The following is a 16,391-nucleotide window of genomic DNA, read 5'->3' as shown; positions in this document are numbered from 1 at the left end:
AAAAACAGAGGGGTTCATAGGCAGGAGGGTACAACAGAAAGAGCACAAAGAGAAATCAGCAAATATCAAATCACAAAAGAATTTCAGAGTCAGCTCCCAAACTGCCATAGCAGCCTTACAAATCATACTCCTTTCTTCCCCAGAAAAGAGGATGCCCAAGATGGACATTAACTCAACCCAAGTGTATAACTGAGGTCCTAAGAATTGGTCAATTTGATCTGCCACTCTGTAAGGTTCATCTAGTAATGGCTTAAGCTCCTTTTTTAAATTCCGGACTTCTGAACTGGTTAACAGAGCATTTACAAAGCCAATGCCCACCACTCCCCAACCTGGTGGTACCTCTTTCAAAGGGAAGAGAGTCGGGGCTAACTCTTTAGGTGTGGAGGGAGGTGGGAAATTCTGAATATATATTTTACATTGTTCTACCTCATGCTGGAGTCCTGTTAGAGGGGTATTTAGGTTGGGACGGAACAGGCTTGTGGGATAGTAATTCCCAAGAGTCAGGGTTATAAGGAGGAGAGATAACATAAGCAGAGGAAGAATTCCGAATGGGATCTGAAGTGGCAGCGGCTGCTTGAGGAGGACTGGGGACACTGAGTGGGGGAAGATAACCTCGGGGATCCCATGCACTGGACTCTTTAGACATGGGAACTGGCTTCTCTGACTTCTCATTCTGAGGTGCCAGATTGGATTCTTCCCTATTCGTTTTTAAGGGAAAAAAGGAGGACAAGTCTCTGCCTCCAACAAAGAGCATAGTCCAGTTCTTCTTGAGACACTGGACTTTTATTATTAACATATTGGATTAGAAGCTTACATCTTCATTTGACCCAAGCTTTGGCCAGATGATTGAGGGTTTGAGGATGGGTCCTTGAGTCCAAATAAAACAGCAATATTTTGTCATCTCTTGCTTTTTCTTATATTTAGTTCTTTCACTATCCTTCCAGTATTTAAACATGAGACCTAGGGGGCTATCAAGGGGAATATCCTTGTTACCATTTTTGTCCTTCTTGCTCCCTGTCTTGCCTGGGGTATTCCCCATCTTCCTAGTCTTGGGGTGAGGTCCAGTTTCCCCTACTGGAAATTTCTCACCTTTTAGGGTGAGGCCCAATTTCCCTTATTGGAAATTTCTTGCCTCCCCTACTATTGGAGGTTTGTGTAAGGTTCAATCCCCCCCAGTGGAGATGCCTCACCTCTTTTTAACCTCCAAGCCACCCCAACCAAGAATACTTCACCTCCCCCCTGCAGCTTTTCTTGCCTTGATAATACTCCAACGAAGGAGTAGTTTACTGCCATTCCCACGGCTTTTTTTTTCACCTTGGTCCCTACCACGAAGAAAATACTTTACCAGCTCCCTCAACATCTTTTTCTTGGTCTGTACACAGAGTTGCTTAGTTGCTGCAGTTTTGTAGGCCTTTTTTTTTTTTCCGTGTTGCTGAGAGGCTTGGCTTGTTCATCACATCGGGTAGGTCTCCATCCCTTGCCCAAGAGGCTGCCATAAAATGAAGCAGCAGGACACGTCTCCTCACAAAAGAGCGTCCGAGACCACCCGGAGGAGAACAGTGAATCCCAGAAAAGCCCCCAGAATTGTTGTAAGTAAAATTTCAATGCTGCGAAAGAAATAACACTCAAAAATAAATCCTCTTAGCAAGGCGGTTTTCTTCTACAGAAGGGTGTGGCCCACGGATGGAACAATGGTGACCACACATTTGGACAAGTGGGGAAAAGGGGTATTTATGCCTGACCAGGGTCGCCCCTACTGCTGTGTCATTTCCCTATTGGCTAGACTGCACAAGCTAGACTAATCCTGATTGGCTATTGGGGTCTGAGCTGGAGTGGCAGGGTGGGTGGTTTTGCAGGAAGGACGGTTACCAGCAGGTCAGAGCAGGTAGCCCGGGGTGACCTAGGTCAAAGAAGGTGACCAGAGCAGGTGAGTGGAGCAGGTGACCAGAATGAGTCAGGATGGAGCTGGGGGCCAGGGGAACAGATGTGAACTACTGGTTAGAACCGATGAAGAAGTTTACTGGAACTACAAGGAAGTTGAACTTTAAAATGAAGAACAAATAACTGAACAACATACTGATTCTCTGAAGAGAAATTTAGAACTTGTTGTAACCAATAATTCTAAAAATTAGATAACCTAGATGAAAAAATAGAAGATAATCAAGATGAAATGAAAAACCTAGACAAAATAGAAATGAAAAACACCAAAACTACCAAGACTAAATCATGGGGAAATAAAAAATATGATTAGTTTTATAACTAGTAGGATTGAATCAGTAATCAAAAAATCTCCCAACAAAGAAAAGCACTAGCTCTAATATCTTCACTGGTAAATTTTACCAAACACTTAAAGAACTAACAACAATCCTTTTCAATCATTTCTAAAAAGTTGAAGAGAAGGGAAAACTTGCTAACTCATTCTGAAGCCAGCAGTAACCTGATCCCAAAGTCAAAGACACTACCAGCTCAAAAAAAATACAACCCAATATCAACTTATTGCATAATTCTCAACAAAATACTAGCAAAATGAATTTAATACCCTATTAAAAGGATTGTACACCATGACCAAACGAAATTTATTCCTGGAGTGTAAGAATGGTTCAGCATATGAAAATCAATAAATTTGATACATCACATTAACAGAATTAAGGAGAAAAAACACATCATCACCTTAAGTGATGCAGAAACAGCACTGGACAAAATTCAACATCCTTTCATGCTAAAAATATTCAACAAACTAGGAATAGAAGGAAACTACCTCAATAAAATCAGAGCCATATATGAAAAACCCACACCAAACATTATACTCAATGGTGAAAGACTTAAAGCTTTTCATCTCTAATCAGGAACAAGGCAAGGATGTTCACTTTTGCCACATCTATTTAACATAGTACTGGAAGCTCTTGCCAGATAGCAAGCAAGATAAAGAAACAGAAAGCATCATGGTGAAACTCTGTCTTTACAAAAAATACAAAAATTAGCTGGGCATGGTGGCATGTGCCTGTGGTTCCAGCTATTCAGCTATTCAGGAGGCTGAGGTGGAAGAATCACTTAAACCCAGGAGGTCAATGCTGCAGTGAGCCATGACTGCCCCACTGCACTCCAGCCTCGGTGACAGAGCGAGACCCTATCTCAAATTTAAAAAAGAAATAGAAGGCATCTAAATTGGAAAGGCAGAATTAAATTATGTCTGTTTGCAGATGATATGATCTCAAATGTACTCAAATGTAGAAAACCCTACAGAGTCCACATACAAAAAAAAAAAAAAAAACTGTTAGAACTGATAAATTCTGCAAAGTTACAGGATACAAAATCAACACACAAAAATCAATTGTGGTTCTACATGCTAACAGCTAATAATTTGAAAAAGAATTTACAAAAACAATTTCAACTACAATCGAATTTTTAAAACTCTTAGAAATGAACTTAATCAAGAAGGTAAAAGACTTGTACAATGGAATCAACACATTGCTGAAAGAAACTAAAGGACATAAATGAAGACACATCCTATGTTCTTGGATTGGAAAACTTAATATTGTTAATATTAATATTGTTAAACTTAATATCGTCAATACTACTCAGTGATCAATAGATTCAGTGCAATCCCTGTCAAAACATGAATGACATTTTTGCAGAAATAGAAAAGCTTATTCTAAAAGTCACATGGAATCTAAAGGGACCCCGAATAGCCAAAATGATCATGAAAAAGAACAAAGCTGGAAGCATCACCTTTCCTGGTTTCCAAACTTACTACAAAGCTACAATAATTAAAACAATAGGGTACTGGCAAGAAGATTAATTGGTAAAATAGCTCAAAAAAAAATCCTCACATATATGGTCAAATGACTTCTGGGCAGTTTGCCAAGACATGTTTTGTAAAGCATTTAAAGGTCACTTATTGGCCCAGAAAATTTCAATGAATTGTCTAAGTGGTTCATGCATGAATTCCATCCCAGATGAAAGCCTGATTTACAAGTGTTGGGAAATATCAGTTAACTTTGTATATCTGTTCATAACCCTTTGGTGTCTATTTGGATTTTCGTTAATAAATTTGAAAAAGCTCTTCATATGTCTTTACCATTGACAACATAGAACACCATGTGTGAGGCAAATATTTTTGTATGTTGTTATTTTTACTTTCTCTGTGGGGTTTTTCCCCATTTTTAAAAAAACTAAAAGAATATCACATGCAGTTTTGAAATTAAGCCTAGTGAAGCACCTAACGCTGCTGAATCCTAGCACTACACTACTGCATCTTTGAGCATGGTGCTTAGCTCTCTGGGCCTTCTACTTAACAACAAAACAAGGATAGAAACAACACCTCCCACCTCAGCATCCTTCGTATCTGGGACTACAGGCGTGTGCCACCACTCCCAGATAATCTCCGTATTTTTGCGTAGAGATGGGGTTTTGCCATGTTGGCCAGGCTGGCCTTCTAAGAGATCCACCCACCTGGGCCTCCCAAAATCCTGGGATTACAGGCATCAGCCACCACGCCCAGCCTTGACTATGTTTTAAGGATGGGTCACCTGCTCTGGAAAACTGGAGAATTTATATGCAGAGTATTGCTTTCTTCCAAAGATGGCTGAATCCCATTACTAAGTAATAAGCAGCTTCCGTGTGTCTGGTCACTGGGGACATAGGTCACTGGGGACATACAAACATGACTTGCACGGGACCCCCTGCCTCCAGGGGGCGGGGACCTCTAAGGGACAATCTGGGCCCCGGGAGGTGGGTGTGACCGGGCGGGAACCGGGAGGCTCCAGGAAGCTCACCCAGGCTCCCAACCAGCGTCCCGCCCCGCTTCGGCTCCAGCTAAACGGCGCTCCCCGCCCACCGGCAGCAGCGGGCCTGGCTGCTGGCCCAGAGACTCGGAGCCCTGACTTGGGCCCGGCACGAGGAGGCGGGGATCCGAGCGGCCGAGGCTAGGACTTCGAGACCGCTGGGGCGAGTTGCGGGGCGGCGGCGGGAGGGGGCGCTGCGGAGCTCCGCGGGCGCCGCGCGGAGGAAGTGCCCTCTTGGCCGCGGCCGTCGCCGCCGGGGCCACGCTGCGGGGTTTGCCAGAGCAGCGCCGCGGGGGCCGAGATGTCGTCTCGGCCGGGGCGCGAGAACGCGGGGGCTGGAGGCGCGCGGCGGCCGCGGGAGCCGCCGGAGCAGGAGCTGCAGCGGCGTCGGGAGCAGAAGCGGCGGCGGCACGACGCGCAGCAGCTGCAGCAGCTGAAGCACCTGGAGTCCTTGTGAGTCCTGAGCTGTCGTCCGCGCGCCGCCCGTCTTCTTGGACCAAGGGCCCCGGCCGAGGGGCGCCGTGGTGGGCGCTAGGCCGGGTCCTCCGAGCCCCCGCGAGCAGGCAGGGGGACCGGGCCCAGCAGGAGCCTGGTGCGGGCGACGGACGTCGGGCGCCGCGGTCAAGGACTTCAAGTCCGTCCTCCTGGTGGGGAGCGAGGGGCGTTCAGGGAGCCAACTGCAGTTCGGCACCAAGCAGAACCTGACTTCGGAGGCCCTGAGCTTCCCTGGCTCCAAGGGGTTTCAGGAGAGTCCAGATGACCCGGGAAAGTGTGGTTTAAAGACGATTCAAATATAGGGGAGGAAAATATGGCTTCCCTCGACCCTTCTAGGTTCCGTAGCTGGGCCACAAATTAAATTGTCATAAGACAGATTAACAGGAGAAAAACTTTTAATTATGTACCCATGCACTGGAGGGCCACAAAAGTGAGAGACTGAAAGAAGGGCCAGGGAATGGGGCGTGGGCCTTTTGGGGCGTGGTGGAGACGGGGAACGGTGAGGGGGAAAATGTATGGTGAATAAAGGTTGCTTTGTTATCCAGGTTAGGCGCTCAGGCGATAAAAGTTGCGGCCGAGCAGCTCTCTTCCTGTTACAGATACATTTACTACATAAAACCTCCTTTGTAGGTGTAAATTTCTCTTTACAACAGGAGAGTCAAAAATTAATAAGAACAAAAGGGAAAAAAAGCAGAGGTATACTTTATTTTAGGCAGTTGAGGGGTAGGTGAGTAAGTTACCCTGTGTTAGTTGGTTCTGTTACTTTAGCTCAAAGTCATCAATATGCCAGGGTGGCATGTTTGGGGATGGTGTATTCTCGTCTTTTGCAGTCATTTATCAGGTGGTTTTTCCTAAATTCGAACACAAACCTCGGGTGGAAAGTTCGATCAGCAACTCTTCCAGTTCTTGTCTGATTCTAAAATTAGCTGCATCAAACCACGTTTTACGTGTGGCGTTCACTCAGTTATTCAAGAATTCGTTTATGTTTTAGGCGCTTCTAGTTACCTATGTTAAGTAATTGTTAAATTAAGTATAGCCTAAGAGCTGCCTCCTTAAATATTTTAAGTTTAGCCTAAAAGTTTCTCTATACACGGTAAACTGTAAGTGGATGTGTAAACAGACTGTTACCTACTCTGTAACCTACCTGAGTCTCAGGCAATCACAGCAGCTGATTTTCAGGCCGTCACAGGTGGTCAGCCTTTGAAACTCTGTTCAAATAAGGGAAAAGCCAGGCTGCAAGGAATCCAGCTATTTCTCTATCTCACTTTGCTTTTCTGCACCTCACTTTCCTTTTCCCGTCCATAAACGTTATCCCACCAGGTGGCAGCCTCAGAGTTGCTCTGGACCTATTCTGGTTCTGGGGGTGCCCGCTTTGAGAATAGTTCTTTGCTCAAGTAAAGTTTAATTTGTCTACTTTTTTAAAAACATAATTCATATAAGGAAAGATACTCAAAGAGTTAAAATCCTTCATAATTAACCTTCTGGGAGGTTTGATGTGAAATAAATTCCTATGTTGGGGTTTGGTCTGCTCTTTTTCCAGTGTGGCCCCAGAGCGAATGACTTTTCCCCTTAGCAGGGCAGGGGTCGCAGGATAGAGACCCTGCATTGTGTGCATCCACATTACAGGGCAGTCTTGGCCCTTTCAGGTCACTCTGTGGCACTCTTGGTCTCCCAAGGGAAGTCAGATGTTCAAAGATCTTCCCTAGCATAAGCAACCGAAGGCCTGGCCCTACCCAGCCCTCAATATATTTAGTTACAGAATGCCAGAGGATGGTTAATTTCACTTATTGGTAGCTCAGAGAGCTTTTTCACAAATAAGAGAGATTATAACCTACTTTTACAGATGAGAAAATGGAGGAACAGTGGTTAAGTTATGTGATCAAGGATACATTGACCAGCTAACCAGCAAATCTAGAGCTGAACCCAAGTGTTTTTTCCAGTTTCTGAGATTTAAAACGGAGTGAGCTGTTGAGACATTTGCTTTGGCTAGTTCAGAATCCTGTTTGAGCTTTAAATTGTATTTATACTAGAGTAAAATGTCGTTTTAAAATTCAAATAGTACTAAAAAAGCAATAGGCTGCCTGACTCCTCAGTAACCACTCAAAGTCCCTGTGTCCCTCTTCCCCCTCTCAAACCAGGCTTCTCTGTGTAAACTTTTAGGTTTTACTTCTGGGATTTAACTGTATATTTCTAAATTGTATATACTGTTTACTTTGATTCAACATCCTAGACATACCTATTAACTTCTTGTCATAGTAAGGATTTAGTTCTTTACCTACCCTTCTTGTTTCCAGTCCTCCAGTGTAGCTCCATCATAGCTGCTTTTGCTAACAAATGCTTAGTATTAACATTATTATAACTAGGCTGGGCTCCGTGGCTCATGCCTGTAATCCCAACACTTTGGGAGGTAGAGGTGGGAAGAGTGCTGAGGCAGGAGTTCTAGGCCTCCCTAGGCAACATTTATAAACCCTATCTCTGCCAAAAAAAAGAAAAAAAGAAAGACATTAGCCAGGCGTGGTGGTGCATGCCTGTGGTTCCAGCTACTTGGGAGGCTGAGGTGGGAGATCTGCTTGAACCTGGAAGGTGGAGGCTGCAGTGAGCCATGGTGGCACCACTGCACTCCAGCCTGGGCAGCAGAGTGAGATCCTATCTCAAAATCAAAACAAAAGTAATATAAGTATGAATTATTATTCACTTTTGAGCCAAGTAGTGTTCTCTGATTTATTTTGCTTTCTCTACTATTGTTAACTTTTAAGTAGTTAATAAGAGCCTTCGTTTTTTCACTTGCTTAGTTTTCTACTGCTATTTTTTTCCTCCCAAAGTCTCCAAAATCTGAGTACTATAAAGCTGAAAAGGTGCCTTCCTTACCTATCATAGGAGTCACAGCTGACACTCATCTATAACAAAAGATAGGTCAATATGGAAAAGCTTAACAAATGTATTTAATCAAAGTTTTATGTGACATGGGAACCTTTAGAAAGGAAGACCCAAAGACCCAAAGGAAACTATTTTTATGCTTAATTTGGATGAAGAATGTATAGAAGAAGTGTAGAAATATAATTGGACAAAAAAGGGTATAATGCAATGGCAATAGACGGGGAAAACTCAGCAAGGCTTGTCTATCCAGATTCTTCAGACCTCTCTATATATCATTACTTCCTCCCAGGTATGGGGCAGGACCCCTTCGGAACAAGGGGTCCTGATCTGTCAAACAAGGTAGGTCAGCTAATTTTTTTATGGCCAGGTCTGACAGAAAGACAAGGAAATATTAGGGTAATATTTGTAGGAGTTTTTAATTATTATTTTAAATATAAAGTTCCACTGAGATTTTCTTTTCTTTTTCTAAAAATATTTTTAAAAGTTATTTGTAGGTCTTCTGGCTTGCTCTGTGGGAGAGTTGTTCTAGTTTCTATGTCCCACTGTGGAAAAGAGGAATTCTGGCCTCTCTGACTGCTTTGGGATATCATTTTCTGAGCCCCAACAGTACTTTTTCCACACATAACTACATATCAGGTAATCACTCAGTTCCCTTTTATACCTAGAATCTTCATTCTTTCGTTCTTCAGTACAGTGGTTACTTTTTAGACCTGGTGTCCAACAGTGGTCTTAGCACATCCTTTACCACTCTCCTATCGTGCATCTCATTCCTGGATTCCATGTCGTCCTCTTTATATGTCTACTCTCACATTTTACCCAAGCCCATTCTTCAACTTACTATGAAAGTGCATTGGAGGTAAATTTTTTAACACCTTCCATATCTGAAGATGTCTTTAGACTATCCCAAAACTTGGTACATAATTTGACTAGGTATAAAATTACAGGTCAAAAATCATATTGGGGCTGGGTGTGGTGGCTTACGCCTGTAATCCCAGCACTTTGGGAGGCCAAGGCAAGAGGATCACTTGAAGCCTGCAGTTCGAGACCAGCCTGGGCAACAATTTAAGACCCTGTCTCTGAAGAAAATTTACAGATTAGCCAGGCACAGTGATATGGACCTGTAGTCCCAGCTACTGGGGAGGCTGAGGCAGGAGGAAAATAGTAACAATTTTCACTCAGTTTTGGCGATAGTACATCACTATCTTCTAGCTTCCAAAACTGCTAAGGAGTTTGATCCAACTCTGATTCCCTTTCTTTTATAAGTTACCTGTTCAAGTTCACCTCACCCTTAAACGTTAAGATACTGTTTTTTATTGCTGCCATCCTGAAGTTTGATGATAATGTCAGTCTTTTCTAATTGACTTTTTTTTTTTTTTTATTTAGGTTCAGGGGTACATGTGTAGGTTTGTTATATAGGTAAACTTGTGTCATGGGGGTTTGTTGTACAGATTATTTCATCACTCAGGTACTAAACCTAGTACCCAATAGTTACTTTTTCTGATCCTTACCCTCCTCCCACCCTCCAACCCTCAAGTAGGCCCCAGCGTGTTTTGTTCCCCAGCTTGTACAGTTGACTCATTTTTTCTCAACATGTCATAAATGCATTAACTGCATACATCAATTTATGTATTTCCTCTGCTCAATTTTTTTTATTCCTTCTGTTGATTTTCTGTTGCTCTGTCTCTTTGTATTTTCATTGTTCTTTGTAGATGTATCTTTTTCTCTACAGAACATATTTTTTAATTCTGTTATATATCTAAATCAAAAAGCTTTTTCTTATTCTGCAAGTTGCTTTTTATAGCATCCTGTTCTTTCATAAATGAAGTATCTTCATTCATCTATAAAGATACTCATTTTTCTTTTTTGTTGTCTTCTGTTCCCTACATTGTGTCTGTTTCTTGTTTCCCTTTTGATTGCTGTCTTCCATTTAGTCATTTTTTTCCTTCCTCTAAAGTCTGAGTATTCTTGAATCTCAACCATATTTTGTTCTGTTTTGTGTTTTTTAGAGATAAGGTCTCGTTCTGTCACCCAGGCATCATCATAACTTATTGCAGCCTTGATTTCCTGGGCTCAAGTGACCCCCCCCCCCCACCGAATCAGAATGCAGAGCAGCTGGGACTGCAGGTGCACACCACAACAGCTAGTTTTTTTACTTTTTTTTTTTGTAGAGGTGGGGTCTTACTATGTTGCCGAGGCTGGTCTGGAACTCCTGGCTTCAAGCAGTCCCCTCACTTCAGCCTCCCAAAGTGCTGGGATTTCAGGCATTAGCCACTGCCCTGGCCTCAGCTCATTTAAGAGTAGGCACTATAAAGCTCTTACCAAGGGCAGCTGTGTGTGGGAGAGAAAAAGAGAGAAGGTGTTGTTTGTTAATCAGATAGCTTCAGGGTGCTCATGCTACAGGGTACCCTTTTTATCAAGAGACTTCCAAGTGTCAGTAGTTTTTTTTCTGGGGCTCCTAAGTTCCTCTAGGGAAGGGTCTTGAGTCCCCTGCCTGGCGCCAGGGATCTCTGCCTGATTGCCAGTGTTGCTGGGTGGGAGGGGCTAACCCTGAAGGCAGGCTCCTTCAAGTGTTGGGTAGGCAGCCTCCTGGCCGTAGGAAGAAGCCTCAGGACTTGATGTCCATACTCCCAACCTGCATCTTCTGAAAACTGTTACTTCCTCCACCCCTAAAAGCCCATTGCTGTTTCCACTTTCCCAAATTTGTTGAAAACTTTCTCTGATGTTGCCTCCTTTTGGGATATCTTTGTGGCTTTTTAGTTTTTTCACTGTCATTTTTAAAGCATCTGGGGAAGGAGATAGATAAGCATGTTGGTCAGTTGGCCATGTTAAATGGGAAGCCCCACAGTGCTGTTTTACAAATCGAATTCAAATCTTTTCATCCCTAATGTGATGGAGTCTCCTTAGTCTCCACCACAGTTTTCCCTTGGTGACCCTGCCTGCCAGGGCCCTGAGGGCATTGGAGGCCTCCTCCCGTGCTCCAACACTCTCTGTCACTCAGTAGCTCCTGGGCTGCCAGGCATAACAGAGCAGCCCTTCTGGGGGCATGTGGCAGTTTCACCTCTGCCACACAGCCCCTTGGATGCAGCTGCAGCAACAATTGTGTGGAATGGACTACACTTGCATTAAGGACTCTTCTCAAAGAAAACCCGTCTCAAAAGTCAACAGAAAGAGTAATTTGAAACACTTAACAGAAGATTTCTTACTCTGTACACACTTAAGAAGATAGTGTGTCTCCCCTCATACATAATGGTAGTCTTCTTAGTCAGAGATAGTACAGTCTGAATGACTAAGTAGGGCTTTTCATATGACACAAAATAATATACCTCACTCAACTTTTTTTTTAATTTTAAGAATTAACTGCAGCTGGACACAGTGGCTCATGTGTACAATCCCAGTACTTTGGGAGGCCAAGACAGGAGGATTGCTTACTGGAGCTCGAGGCTGCAGTAAGCTATGATTGCACCACTGCACTCCAGGTTGGGTGATGGTGACTGCAAAGATAAATGCATACCTCTTAACTGTCACAGTGCAGAATCTAAACTGCACATAAACATACTTCAGTTTTCTAATCTGTGTTTAGTAGTTAAATAATACTTTGAGAAATATCTTTTTGAGTATACCACTAAGGAATTGTTCAGCCCTAGGAAACAACTTTAAACTTGTGAAACCACTTGGAAAATGAACGTTGGGAATCCCATTGCTAATAATATATTTCCAAATGTGCAGTTGCATCACACTCCTTTTCATCCTGAAAGAACACTTTTTTTTTTTTTTTTTTTTTTTTTTTCAGAATTTGGATCTCAGTTTGATTGGCCATAAGTTGTTTTTTGTATAATGTTTGTGACTCAAAAGGATTTATTTATTGGATTTTAGGATTTATAGACTTTACTGTCAAGCTCCTTCTAATCTCTATGCATAAGGTGTAGCATTAATGTTTCTAATGAATGGCTATAGTTAAACTGTATCATCTTCATAAGTTGTAGAGATTTCCATTGTTTTTGCTAAGTTAGGCCTATGTCATGCCACAGCTTTTAGAAATATTTTAAGCATCTACTTTGGGAAAGCACTGTACCACACTTACGAAGCTAATCCTATTAATACATTTGTTTACTATTTAATCTTCAGGGAACAGATATGGGATTAGTGGTATTTCTAATCCATTGTCCATCAAGTTGTTTTCTCCCACATCTTATAGAAGGGGAGAATGAAATCCTTTTTTTTTTTTTTTTTGAGATGTAGTCTCACTCTGTCTCCCAGGCTAAAGTGCAGTGGTGTGATCTCAGCTCACTGCAACTTCTACCTCCCAGGTTCAAACGATTCTCCTGCCTCAGACTCCTGAGTAGCTGGGATTACAGGTGCCCGCCACCATGCCCAGCTAATTTTAGTGTTTTTAATAGAGACGGGGTTTCACCATGTTGGCTAGGCTAGTGTTGAGCTCTTGACCTCAAGTGATCTGCCCACCTCAGCCTCCCAAAGTGCTGGGATTACAGGCGCAAGCCACTGCACCCAGCCGAATGAAAATTATTTCACTTTTCCCTTAGGCTATTCTTGACTCTCTTTTCAATATTCATTGTCTTCTAAAGGGTCCCTTAAACTATGCAGAAGAGGAACGTTCAGGTGAAGAAAACATTAAATCATTAAGTGTTTCTATATGTTGCAGCCATTCCGAAGTATTAAATTGAGAAAGCCAGGTGTCATGGTGGCATGGTGCACAACTGTAGTCCCAACTACTCAGGAGGCTGACATGGGAGGATTGCTTAAGGCCAGGGGTTTGAGACCAGCCTACGCAACACAACAAGACCCTGTCTAAAAAAAAAAAAAAAAAAAAAGTACTTCCCAAAAGGTTTAGAGTCAAGGGCAGACCTGAGCTAAAAATATTTGCATATTACTCTTTTGGGAGGCGGTACAAATCGCTTTAGGAGGCCAGGAAGTTGCTCTTTGAGTGCACAAACACCTCACCTTCAGAATTTCCTTCCCATCTCACTGCCTGTCCCATCTGCAGACTTACATGCCCAGCATTCTGGGTCTCCTCTGGGTTCAGTCCCTGGATGGAAGGCCTGGTCAGTCCCAGGTGGGTGCCACTGAGCACAGGGAGAAGCGTTTTGCTCTTCCCAGGTGATTGCTTGTCTGCAAACCAGTGGTAAAAGCTTACTGTTGCTAAAATCTGTGATTCAAAATCCTACAGCCCCCTTTTTGCAGCAACTTGATGTGTTATGTTTACATTAACATGGTTGATGGTTTTGTTTTTTGTTTTCCAGTTATGAAAAACCTCCTCCTGGGCTTATCAAGGTTGGTGTGAAGTTTGTGGTTATTCCACTAGACATACTTGTAGACTTAGTAACGTGTTACGAAAAATGGTTGCAAGACGTTTAAATCTTCTTTTACCAAAAGCCTGTTTCTTGCCTGCGGATGCCTGAGGGGTCACAATTTTTAGTTTTGTCACAAGCCTCTGCCTTTGTGGAAATTTCCTCAGCCATGTTTCCCTTCCCTGAAGAACCAGTGCAGACCCACGTGGGTTCCTTGGCCATGCCCCGCTTCTCTCTTGCTGGTGATAGCATCTCTAAGCTCCACTGCCTCCGTTTCCTGGTCAGCCTCACCCGGCTCTGCCCTTCGGTCCATCCTGCGCTGGTTTCTTGAATATGAGCAGCTCAGAGAGCAGTAAACTCTGAGGAGACCAGACAGCTCAGCAGTCCAGCTCCCCAGTGCAGGCCTCCCTTCCACAGCTCCCTGGCCACAGTACCAGGGTGTGTGTGCACGAGGGAGACTTAGAGTGGCAGGCCATGGCCAAGAAAACTCGCTGTCTCATAACTCTCAATGAAGAAAGATTCTTTAAAAACATTTGTCTATTGCAAATTTAATGTTCATAGAAACTTGAAAAAAATCCAACAGTTTAAAAACGCATTAATTGTAAATGCAGTTACTGAGTGGTAAAAATGCATATCAGAGATATAGCATGTGTGTAACTATGAAACTGACAGGGCTCTCAGGGTATAATAAGGTATTCTAGCATAGCAGGCCATTTCTAGTACTCCAGGAAGCCTGGCTTACTTTAATTATACATTTTGAGGTGGTGAAACTTTTTCTTTTAATCTTAGAATCTAATTTACATCAAAATTTGGAGCTTACCAGTCACTGCTATATAAGGACATTTTTCTGCTTCACCAGTAACTTTTCTCTAAGAACAGCTACATTGTTTTTGGCATAGTTGTTTTGGTACATTCGTTTGTTTCTTCAATCAGGTGTAACTTGTCTTTCTTTCTAGTTCTGAGGGGTAGTTAAGGGGATGCTGGCACCGGCAGCCCAGGAAAAAGCCAGGCGAGGGTAACTCTAAGGGCAGTGGGAGAGAATCCCAGCGCTCTCTTGCCTTGCTGCTTATACCTGTTCTCTTTGTTTAGGAAGATGAGACTAAGCCAGAAGACTGCATACCAGATGTACCAGGCAATGAACATGCCAGGGAATTTCTGGCTCACGCACCAACAAAAGGACTTTGGATGCCACTGGGGAAAGAAGTCAAAGTTATGCAGTGTGAGTGTGGGAGAGTTTCCCTAATCCGTGCAACTTACATGCCGCAATTTTACTACTTTTATTTAACTTGTTCTCCTCACAGCCCTCTTATAGCCAAGGCATGTTTTCCTTCTTCTAGATGAGGAAGCATCCACCCCATCCCCCACCCTCGTGCCATGTGAATACAAAGAAAGAGGGCTGTCATCTTAAGCCAAGAAGGAAGCTCTCACCATAGGCCCATCTTGCTGGGACCCTGATCTCAGATTTCCAACCTACAGAATGAATGAGAAAATCAGTTTCTGTTGTTTAGGCCACCCAGAATACAGCATCTTGTTACGTCTGCCCAAGCTGACTAAGACACTATCTTTCTGCAGGTTCCCGTAGCCTCTCTCCTGTGTTAGATCACTAATTTTCCTGTGTCTTGAGTCTCCTTTATTATTATATTCTCTCCTTAGGGTATAACAAATCCTATGGCAGTTACTTTCAAAATAAGTTTATAGGTGATAAAGATGTCAAGACCTTTACTTTTCTAGAATCATCTTTGACAGATTCTTAACTTTACCAGGATATTGAATTCTAATTTAAAAATAAGTTTCCTTGAGAATTTTGAAGGGAATGCTTCATTGCCTTGATCATTTGTTAAAAGCAAAGACAACCTGCCCTGAAACATCTGAGTTCAGTACCCATCGGTTTTTCTTCTTTGGGTGGGTTGTATTTTCCCAAAGAAGGCTCCCATGCAGAGGGAAAGCCATGCTGTGAGAGTTCTGGGAGCTAAGTGGAGGAAGTCTGGACATGTGTCCATCTGCTTTTCATTCATTCATGTGATCCTTTGTAGCTACTGCAGCAGCTTCCTTCAGACCTACCTGATGTCTCCCTGGTCTCCCTGGCCAGAGACCTTCTGTTTTACCTTTTCCACAAATTAAACAACCTTCTTTACCAGGGTCAGGGAAACAGGGTGTCACTCTGTCACCTGGGCTGTAGTACAGTGATACGATCACAGCTTACTGCAGCCTCAATCTCCCAGAATCGGGTGATCTCACCTCAGCCTCTGGGGTAGCTGGGACTACAGATGTGCACCACCAGGCTCAGCTAATTTTTTTTTTTTTTTTTATTTTTGTAGAGATGGGGTTTCACCATGTTGCCCAGGCTAGTCTCGATATCCTGGCCTCAAGTGATCCACCTGCCTCTGCCTCTCAAAGTGCTAGGATTACAGGCATAAGGCACTATGCCAGCCAATGTTAATATTTTAAGAGAACTTGTGATTTTGTTTACTTAAAACTGAGAGATTTGAACAGAGGTCGACTCATCCTGAGAAAGAAGCTATTCTGGTGTCTAAATTAGTAAATGAGAAACAGAGATACTTTATGAAACCATTTACTCTGAAAAATATACTAAATATATTTAGTATATATTGAGACACTCTTTTAAAAATTCATCTTTTGGGCTGGGCATGGTGGCTCACGCCTGTAATCCCAGCACTTTGGGAGGCCAAGGCGGGCGGAACACCTGAAGTTAGGAGTTCAAGACCAGCCTGGGCAACATGGCAAAACCCCGTCTCTAGTAAAAATAGAAAAATTCGCCAGGCATGGTGGCATGCACCTGTAATCCCAGCTACCCGGGAGGCTGAGACAGGAGAACTGCTTGAACCCAGGAGGCAGAGATTGCAGTGAGCCAAGATTGCGCCACTGCACTCCAGCATGGGCGACAGAGCAGGACTCCATCTCAAAAAAA

General features: G+C 43.2%; 1 protein-coding gene across 1 annotated transcript in view; it reads left to right on the top strand.

The window, feature by feature from the left end:
- The first annotated feature begins 5,061 nt into the window (after nt 1–5,061).
- Nucleotides 5,062–16,391, top strand: part of RP9 (RP9 pre-mRNA splicing factor) — a 14,073-nt gene continuing 2,743 nt past the window's right edge. Inside the window, exons 1-3 of the mRNA XM_037737971.1 lie at nt 5,062–5,237; nt 13,415–13,445; nt 14,552–14,687. Coding sequence (XP_037593899.1) covers nt 5,086–5,237; nt 13,415–13,445; nt 14,552–14,687 — 319 coding nt within the window. The 5' untranslated portion in view covers nt 5,062–5,085. The remainder of the gene's footprint in view (nt 5,238–13,414; nt 13,446–14,551; nt 14,688–16,391) is intronic.

The sequence above is a fragment of the Cebus imitator genome, unplaced genomic scaffold (assembly GCF_001604975.1).
Source record: "Cebus imitator isolate Cc_AM_T3 unplaced genomic scaffold, Cebus_imitator-1.0 Scaffold45, whole genome shotgun sequence".
NCBI classification, from domain to species: Eukaryota; Metazoa; Chordata; class Mammalia; order Primates; family Cebidae; genus Cebus; species Cebus imitator.
This window is presented reverse-complemented; position numbering and strand designations above follow the sequence as displayed.